This window comes from Charadrius vociferus, unplaced genomic scaffold (genome assembly GCF_000708025.1).
Source record: "Charadrius vociferus isolate BGI_N301 unplaced genomic scaffold, ASM70802v2 scaffold41, whole genome shotgun sequence".
NCBI classification, from domain to species: domain Eukaryota; kingdom Metazoa; phylum Chordata; class Aves; order Charadriiformes; family Charadriidae; genus Charadrius; species Charadrius vociferus.
The window spans coordinates 1362858-1372262 of record NW_009647013.1 but is presented as its reverse complement, the minus strand read 5'-3'; the positions used below and the strand labels follow the sequence as shown (position 1 = coordinate 1372262).

Here is a 9405-nt window from a genome sequence, read left to right as displayed (position 1 = left end):
TTGAATTTCATCAGGTTTCTCTCCGCCCAACTCTCCAGCCTGTCCAGGTCTCGCTGTATGGCGGCACTGCCTTCTGGCGTGTCAGCCACTCCTCCCAGTTTTGTCATCAGCAAACTTGCTGAGGGTACACTCCATCCCTTCGTCCAGGTCATTGGTGAATCTATTGAACAGGACTGGACCCAGTCCTGACCCCTGAGGGACACCACTCGTTACTGACCTCCAACCAGACTCTGCACCACCAACCACAACCCTCTGAGCTCTATCTGTCCGCCAGTTCTCAATCCGCCCCGCTGTCCATTCATTTAACCCACACTTCCTGCGCTTGCCCGTGAGGATGATGTGGGAGACGGTGTGTTGCTTCCCGGGCTGCACAGTAGAAATGGGACATGTTGCCTTGGGACTTTAGAGAGGCTCATTGTTTGTCCCATGGGATGTCCTCCTAAAAAGCCCAGTGAAATACGGGCTAGGGCCAACGTCTAGAAGGTTTTGCCCAACTTCAGGTGAAATATTACCGTTGTAATGTCCCTGTCAGCCTGAAAGGGCAAGTCCAGGGAGGGCAGTCCTGACTCTGCGGTTTCTTCACCTTCATATTGATAGCCTGGAAGGTGACACGGAGCGTGTAACATTCGCAGATGCCTCTGAGCCATTAGGGGAGGGAAGCAGCAGCACGCTGGAGATCCGGGTTCACAGGCGGCAGTGTGGGGCTGTTGTAAAAATGCACCTGCTGCCTTTAGCCGTAGTTGTGGGAGGGTTTATAAATAAGGCAGGGGAGGTAATTATTCCTCTCTACTTTATACCTACATGTCCTTGTCCAGGTTTGGCATCACGCTTAGGAACAGAGGAGACAGTCTAGAGCAGACCAAGTAGACAAAAGACCTGTAAGAAAAGGTTGAAGGGCTGGGGCTGCTTAAACCAGGGAAGAGATTTCTGGAGAGAAGTGATAAGTCTACAAATATGCACAGTTCTGTGTGATGGAGAATGACTTCTCTGCGTCCACTGTAGATACAAGAAAAAAATCATGGGGTTGAGTTTTGGTAGAGAAGATTTAAATTGGCATTCAGATATAGGGTTGAAATTTCAAGCTAGGAAAGCTTGAAATGGCAGAGCATTGCTTGATGGTTAGCTAGAGTGACTGTGCCCTTGGTTTGCTGCTCTTTGACACAGGATTTTAAGAGTAACGTAAATCAGCTTCTGCTGATTTGGTGCAGTTGTTCCCTCGGTGAGGCAGATGAGCTAGATGTCCTCCTGCTTCCCTTTAGCACTGCAGTTGTGTAACTCTGTAAAGCATAGACTTCACCCTTCCAGTTCAGGGAGAATAAGAAAAGAGAAATTGGAAACACCGATTTTCTTGATTAACCTGTCATATCGTCATCCTGAACTATCTCAGGAGCTTAGTGAAGACCTAAAGATGAAGTCTGTGGTTCGGGGGTTATTGAATACTCCCCAGTTTGACTAGATGGGAATCAGCATTTTAAATATGGGGGTTGGGCCATGGCTTTCCTCCATCTGCAGTCCGGAGAAGGTCCCTTGGCCTTGCTGGGATTTACCTCCACCTTTTCTTGAGTCAAACTTTGATCCTAGCCAGGTGGAACTGCTTCTGGGTGTCTTCCCAGGTTGGTTGTACGCTCCCTGTTGTACGTAGGGCTACCCAGGAGAGCTCTGAGCCTGCTAACCCGGGTACCCACATCTTCCCGGCTGCTAGCCTACAGCTCGGGACTCTTTCCATACCCCCAGAGATCCCCCTGGGCCGAGAGCAAGCCTGATGGAGACTCCGCGGGGTCTCTCTGCTGAGCCTGTAGCTGATGCTGTGATTTGGGGCCATGCAGCAGCTTAATTCCTATCACTTCCTATTGTAGAAGAAGTCTTCATAGGCCTCCCCAGTAAAGCACTGTATTACGAGGTTGTTTTTTTTTCAGTATCAGATTTCTGCCTCATTTTGTGCGTGAAAAACCATGCCAGGCCCAGACACCACCTCTCACCCCTCTGTGCAGTCGCGCTCCCGGAGTTTCCGTGCTACTGTCCACCCCTGAGCTCGGTTCCGAATGAGCTGTAGAGCTGACAGAGAGCAGCTCATCGGTAGGGCGTGATGCCTCCCGCAGGAGACTGGTGCAATCAGCCCAGGAAGCAGCTCTTCCTTTCCATCTGCTGTGGAGCAAACGGGACGCTGGGAAGCTGAGAGATATGTCTCCATTGCAGATGCCTCCTCCATTGCAGCTGTGGGACAAAGGGAAGAACTCGCTGCCTCTCTCCTGTCCCCCAGCCTATGCAGCAAGATGCTGCCATCACAAATGCTTCAGTTACTTGTTTTGTTCTGGTTTCCTTTAGACCAGGAGTTTGTACGGTCGCTCCTGTGTGTCCTCCCTCCCTTCCTCCAGCTCGCCAAGTAACTCCTGAGCCTCTTGGTTAATTCAGAGACAGGCAATTCCTAATGCTGACATGAAAATCAGCAGCTAGATTGAGGAGAGAAGCCCAAATTAGTGCGCCACTGAGTGAAAGTAGGGTACAACTTCAGTCTGCTCACCCTTCCCCAGACATGGCCCCGTAGCATGTACTTATGGCCGACCAGCCTCTCCGTCACTCATCCGTGAGCGATGCCGTGCAGCTGGGGCTTAGCTGGGGAGATGTGCATGGGAAGATGGGGTTTGGAGATGCAGGATCGGTAGGATCCAGGCTTCAGTGGGTCCTTGGCTCATGGCACAGCTTGTTTTTGTGTTTTTCGAAATGCCAGAACCTGGAGAGGCAGCTCCAGCAGTTGAAAGCCATCTATCAGCTGAACCAGGAGAAGCTGGAGTACAGCCTTCAGGTGCTTAAGAAGCAGGATGAGGAGAACACCATCATCAGATCCCAGCAGAGGAGGAAGCTCAACCGGTAAAAATGCATCCCTGGAAGATGGGGATCTGCCTTACCTGCCATCACCTCCCCTACGCCATTTTTTGTGGAGCCCATCACGTAGCCCAGGCCAACGAGCTGTGTCCCAACCCATCCCTGGGCAGGGGTTAGCCCAGGGCAGGGCCATCTCAAGAGCACTTTGAACAGGCTGGCCACGGCCAACCTGTGCCAGCTGCATCCGCGTCAGGCAGGCCTTGGCGTTGAGTAGTCACTAGTAGATAAGCAACCCCGAGTCCCAACGTCTTCGTACAAGCTGGGCACTCCCGAAGGTGCCTTTTCGGGGATGCTCAGCTTCGCTGTCCCTCCCCAGGCTCCACAGCTTGCTCAATAACCTGAGAACAAAACTCTCCAAACAAGAGAAGCAGTTCGGAGAGGAGAACCAGAGTCTGGCAGCCGACTGCGAGCGCATCACGGGGCAGTGCAAGGAGGTGCAGAGGAGCATGAGGTGGGGTGTGCGCGGGCATCCACCCATGCCGAGGCCTCGGAGCACCTAAGTGAGGTGCAGGGGGAGCTGACTTGTCGTTTTGGGGCACAGAGCCTCCTTCCATGGGCCATCTCCCTTCTGCACAGGCACTTTGCTCTCAGCGACGCTGAGAAGTTCACAGAGGTCTGGCTTATGAACGAGGAGGAAGCCAAAGGGCTGATGCGGAAAGCCCTCGATGCAGATCGCATCATTCACACCCAGCAACTGGGGCTGCCCTGGGAAGAGCCTCGTTACTGGTTCCTGAATAACATCGGCCCCCTCGGGCATTACGGAACAAAGAGGATGGCGACCAAGCTGGCTGCGGAGGTCTTGACAGGTGGGCTGCGCAGTGCCCTTGTCACCCTTGTGGCACTGGGAGACCCTCCCCACCCTCCGTGACAGCCCCTACTCTCACTCCTGTCCTTGCCATTGCGAAGTGGGATCTTGCAGGGGGTGACATTGTGAGCCCAGGCAGGGGCTGTCCCCAGCCCTGAGCTGGCTCATGCCAAGTCAGCCTGGAGATCTTTGCACTGTGCTCCCAATTCCAGACCAAGGGCCAGCTCGTGTCCCAAGGTCTTCAGGTGGCTTTCCAGGTTGCAGGGAACACTTGTGATTTCCCTGCTGACTCCTGCAGTGATGTGACGGGGGAGCAGAGCCTGGAGAGCACAGTCAAAGCACAAAGGTTTTTGCTCCCCCTTCTTTCTCCGTGTTTCAGAGGGCAGCTCTGGAGGACAGGAGGAGGAAGGGAGAGAGAAGGAGAAGGAAGGAGCGGGCAGTGTAGAAGGAGGAAAAGAAAACACAGCGAAGGTTGAGGAGAGAGTCCCACCTCTGCGAAATATCTCCAAGAAGACTGCCAAGAGGATCCTGGAGCTCGTGAGCGACGAGTCGGTGCGTGACGATGTAGCACACGATCAGGGAGCAGGCGTGCTGTCCCCTGGTTGCTCCAGCTTGTAGTGGATCGCTTCCAAGCTCCACGTCTTGGGGTGAGGGCTTCTGCATGGCACTGCCTTGCTCTGCCAGGCAGCCTGTTGTCAGAGAGCTGCCCCAGGGGCCGAGAGAGGATCTCCAGGTCTTTCCACTGTGTGGCGCATGTATATGATGCTAATAAAAGGTATTGGTGGGTACAATTGCCCAAATCCACAGCTCCCCAGACCAGAATAAGCACAGGCAAACCTGCTGCATCTGATGCTCCAGGCTGACCATCCCCGGAGACAGAGGAGCTTCAGATCTTGAGGTCTTTTTGGCATCACTGTGCTGGTGACTTTTATCTTCCCTGTCTGCTGGGTGGCTGGTCCAGAGCCTCCTGGCCCTGCCAGCCTCAACGCTGCCCGGCCGCTGCCCACCCTCCCCGCTCAGCCTGCCATCGCAGGGTGGCGCGGCCATAGCATGGCATGAGCTGGCTTCTGGGGGACGCTATTTCACAGAATCGTAGAATCTCCTAGATTGGAAAAGACCTGTGAGATCATCCAGTCCAATCGTTAACCTAACACTGCCAAGCCCACCACAAAACCATGTCCCTGAGCGCTATATCTACAGGACCCTTAAACACCTCCAGGGATGGAGACTCCACCACCGCCCTGGGTAACGCGGTCCAATGCTTGATGATCCTTTCAGTAAAGAAATTCTTCCTAATACCCAATGAATTCCTCTGCACCTTCTCTGCTTGTCTCCCAAGGGTTTCCTCATTGAGAGCAAGCTGCTGAGGCCCCTGCAGGCGCTGGGGAGGCATGAGCGCACCCTCATGAAGCTCGACTCCATCTTTGCGGTGAGTTGTGGCTTGGCTCGTCGGGGGCTGCCGGGAAAGCTGGCAGTCACCAGGGAAAGCTCTCTGCTCTGGGTCTGTGTGGCGCAGGACTGAGCTACCCCAGGGAGGTGCGGCCGGGCTGCTGGGGGGACTCTGGGGCAGCAAGGGGAGAGGAACACTGCGAGAGGGTGTGAAGCACTGTGGTCAGACGCTTCTCAGCTCAAGGGCATCCTGCTGAGGAATTAAACATCTCCAGGGCCTCCCCAACCTCTTCTCAGACTCTCCCATCCACAGATACCCCCGGCTGTCCCACACTAGCCACTTCTTACCACCCTCTCCCACCTTGCGTGGCATTGCCCAAGGGGCACTCTCTGCTCCTGGGAAATGCTCTTCTTTTCGCTCCTCCTCCCATGACTTCTCTGAGGGATGCTAACCTGTTTCCTCTACTCCCCAAGGCCCTCGAGATCGACAGCGAGGATGACCTGTACCAGCTGGTGGATTTTTTCCTGAAGTACAAAGCCCAGGAGGGGGCGGTCAGCCAGGTGGGACCACCAGGGACAGCAGTGGGGAGATCCCAGCAGAGCCAGGGGTCCAGGAAAAGGGGAGCAGTACATCTCCTGAACACCCAGGGAAGGCAGAGAGGGGGACCAGAGTGCTGACCCTGAAATGTTTCCCTGTGACCGGATAAGGAAGGTGAACATGCCAGAGCTGAGGGGTTGTAATCTTCTGCTGTGGCTGAACAGAGCCTCTTGCACATGAATTTTTCACAGAATCACGGAATTTTCCGAGTTGGAAGGGACCTCTCGAGACCACCCAGCCCCACTCCCCTGCTAAAGCAGGACTGCCCAGAGCACATCCCTCAGGACTGCATCCAGGCGGGTCTTGAAAACCTCCAGAGAAGGGGACTCCACCCCCTCCCTGGGCAGCCTCTGCCACTGCTCTGTCACCCCAACCCTAAAGAAGGGTTTCCGTCTGTTGGAACGGAACTTCCTCTCTTCCAACTTGTGCCCATCGCCCCTCGTCCTGTCCCTGGGAACCACCGAGAAGAGTCTGGCTCCATCCTCCTGCAACCCCCCCTTTAGATACCTGTATGCCATAATAAGGTCTCCCCTCAGCCTTCTCCTCTCCAGGCTAAAGAGTCCCAGCGCTCTCAGCCTCTCCTCATACGGGCGATGCTCCAGTCCCTCAGTCATCTTGGTTGTCCTTCGCTGGACTCGCTCCAGCAGTTCCCTGTCCCTCTTGAGCTGGGGAGCCCAAAACTGGACCCAGTATTCCAGTTGTGGCCTCACCAGTGCCGAGTAGAGGGGGAGAATGACCTCCCTTTTCCCTCAGCTCCCTAAATTTGCCAAGGGAGAAGGCTGCGGGCAGCTGGAAGCACCCAGGGGGAAGGTGGCTCTTGGGGAGGAGGATGTGGTGGGAGACACAGTGCCCAGCTTGCTGGCCTTCCCTCCAGAGCCAGGACAGCCCAGGTGGAGAAGATGTCACAGATCCAGCTGAGGACAGAGAGGACGGTGGATCCGGTGCCCAGAGGGATGAGCTCAAATCCCCTCGGAGCTCGCTGGGCTCCCTTCCATCTGCGTACATCCATGCTGATGATGTCCTAAAGATCCTGAAAATGTTTGTGCGGGATTTTGACAAGCTGAGGTAGGACTAGGGGCAGAGCGGGGCTGTTGTCACTGGGAGGGAGCCAGACTGGGGCGCAGAGTGGGGGGGCTATGGAGGTCCCACCAGGGCAAGGGGGTACAGACAGTGCCTGAGCGAGGGACGGTTGGGGACAGCAAGGCAGGAGATGACCAGCAGCCCCGGGGAGGGAAGCAAAGCCATGGGGCAGGCAGGCACCAGCTGTGGGGTCATGCTCATTCGTGTGACAATGGGGTTGGACTATATCTCAGAAGGTCCTTTCCAGCCCCTGCTATGCTGTGATTCCGTGGTGGTCCTCAGTGTGGCTGAGCTGGGTATGGAGATGTTCCTCACCCATGAAGAGCTGAGCCCCAGGGCTTTGTTCTCTGTCCCCCAGGGAGAAGGACGGATCAGCAAAGGAGGTGCTACAGGTGCGGGACAGCTCTAAGGACGGCGAGTACTGGGAAGCCCTGGCGCACGTTATCCCTGAGCCGACGCTGAAGCTGTGGGACGCGCTGGCGGTGGCACTGGAGGAATATTAGTGAGTGCCTGGCAGCGCTGCTGGGGACAGGGCGGGCTGGGGGGACCGCGGCGGGGCTGGCACCCGCTAACCGTGTCAACCCTCTGCCCTTTTTTGCCCAGCGAGGTCCTCACGCGGAGGGCCAGCCTGCTGGCCGAAGCAGCCGTCCTGCGGCAGCAGAACTCGGAGCTGTACCTGCTGCTGGAGGAGTACGTCGGCTCGGGGGTGAGTGTGGCATCCTCCTCCTCCCCTGCAGCCTGGGGACACCCCACCCCGCGGGCCCGACGCAGAGGTCCCAGACACGGTGGGGGCTTTGGAGCCCATCGCTGTGGGGCTCAGGGTGCTTCTCCCCGCAGGTGAACAGCAAGCTGCTCTCCCCTCCCACGCAGTGGATGGACCTGAACCTGTCCTGCCCCGGGGAAACGCGGTGAGTGCCCAAGGCCAGGGCACGGCTTTTCTCCGCCCCGAGCGGAACCAGGACAATCCTAGCAGGGACTAATAAACCCTTCCTAAACCTGAGCTGGGAGAGCGCGTGTGGCCTGCGAGGAGCACCCCTCTCGCCTCTGAATTTGCTGGCGAGCCTCAGCCAAGCATCCCACCCCAAAGCAGGGGACTCACGGCGCTGTGGCGAAGCGTTTCCCCCCTTGTGCTGCAAAGCTGTGGGGTCTGTGTCCTCCCTTCCCTCTGTGGAGCCGAAACCGGGCAGGAACCTTCACCTCCCGCAGCTCAGCATCCTCACTGTCCCTGGGCGTCCGGGCTTCGAGAGAGCCCACCCTTCTTTACCTGATTTTACACCTTATTCCCCCTTTTCCCTTGGCTGCCCCAACCCCTTTTCTCCCCCCTGGCCACCTCCCAAACAACCCACACCCAATTACTTTTCCCTCATCGATCCCGGTGTTGCTAAATCTGTACCTAAATTGTGCATTTCCGAGGCAATATCAGCCCAAAGTGGTGCTACCGGCAGAGTTGTCTCCGGGAGGGCTGCGTCGCATCTGTCACTCCCTTCCACCCCTCCGGTTCACACCAGTGATATCTCATTCCCAGTCCAGGCTTCCTGGCCAGCTTTATCTTTAGCCTTGACTCCCCTGCTTAACGCTAACACACTGCGAGCAGTTTCTCATACCAGAGCAGAATAACACCATTTTTTTTTTGCTCAATGGGTATCTGTACCCTTGAATACTTTTCACTTTGCTCCCAGTCCCCATCAGGGGCTCTGGCCAGCGTGGAGGGCTGGTGGTCCCACGGAACGGCTTGCTCGCCGTACTGCTGGGCTACAGCGGGATCCACTGGGCAGAAAGGTGAACAAAAAGGCCCAAGATTGAGAGGGTGGAAAGCAGGGAAAGGGTTTTGGGGCAGGGATGGGCAGGCTGCCTGGGACAGGGGAGCGGCAGACACCACCCAAAGCCCAACACATCTCAGCTCGCTCTGCCCCTGCTCCCGGGACCGCCGAGGCGCCAGCTCCTGGAGTCAGGGGATGTTTGGGAACCCGGCACTGAGCAGCCTCCAGCTCCTGTAATCACAGAGGGAACTGCTGGAGAGAGTCCAGCGAAGGGCAACCAAGATGATTGAGGGACTGGAGCATCTCCCGTATGAGGAGAGGCTGAGAGCGCTGGGACTCTTTAGCCTGGAGAGGAGAAGGCTGAGGGGAGACCTTATTATGGCATACACGTATCTAAAGGGGGGGTTGCAGGAGGATGGAGCCAGACTCTTCTCGGTGGTTCCCAGGGACAGGACGAGGGGCGATGGGCACAAGTTGGAAGAGAGGAAGTTCCGTTCCAACAGACGGAAACCCTTCTTTAGGGTTGGGGTGACAGAGCAGTGGCAGAGGCTGCCCAGGGAGGGGGTGGAGTCCCCTTCTCTGGAGGTTTTCAAGCCCCGCCTGGATGCAGTCCTGAGGGATGTGCTCTGGGCAGTCCCGCTTTAGCAGGGGAGTGGGGCTGGGTGGTCTCTACAGGTCCCTTCCAACTCGGAAAATTCTGTGATTCTGTGAAATGAACAAGTGGGTGTCAGCGGTCCCAGCCCCACGGGGCGGGGAGCGGACAGGAGAGCCCTAAATCCCCCCAACCCCACACGGGACAAACGGGGGGTAGGAGGGTCGTGAACTGATGATGGTGCCCCGCAAGCGGCAGGAGGAGGGCTGAAGTCTGGTGCGGGGGGGGTGGGGGGACG

At 56.7% G+C, this 9405-nt stretch overlaps 1 protein-coding gene across 1 annotated transcript in view; it reads left to right on the top strand.

Moving 5' to 3' along the window:
- The window catches only part of DRC1 (dynein regulatory complex subunit 1), a 30108-nt gene that overhangs the window by 17958 nt on the left and 2745 nt on the right, over positions 1–9405 (top strand). The window contains exons 9-18 of the mRNA XM_009895467.1: positions 2729–2868; positions 3200–3334; positions 3460–3689; positions 4068–4240; positions 5028–5117; positions 5552–5638; positions 6550–6740; positions 7114–7257; positions 7359–7461; positions 7593–7663. Coding sequence (XP_009893769.1) covers positions 2729–2868; positions 3200–3334; positions 3460–3689; positions 4068–4240; positions 5028–5117; positions 5552–5638; positions 6550–6740; positions 7114–7257; positions 7359–7461; positions 7593–7663 — 1364 coding nt within the window. The remainder of the gene's footprint in view (positions 1–2728; positions 2869–3199; positions 3335–3459; positions 3690–4067; positions 4241–5027; positions 5118–5551; positions 5639–6549; positions 6741–7113; positions 7258–7358; positions 7462–7592; positions 7664–9405) is intronic.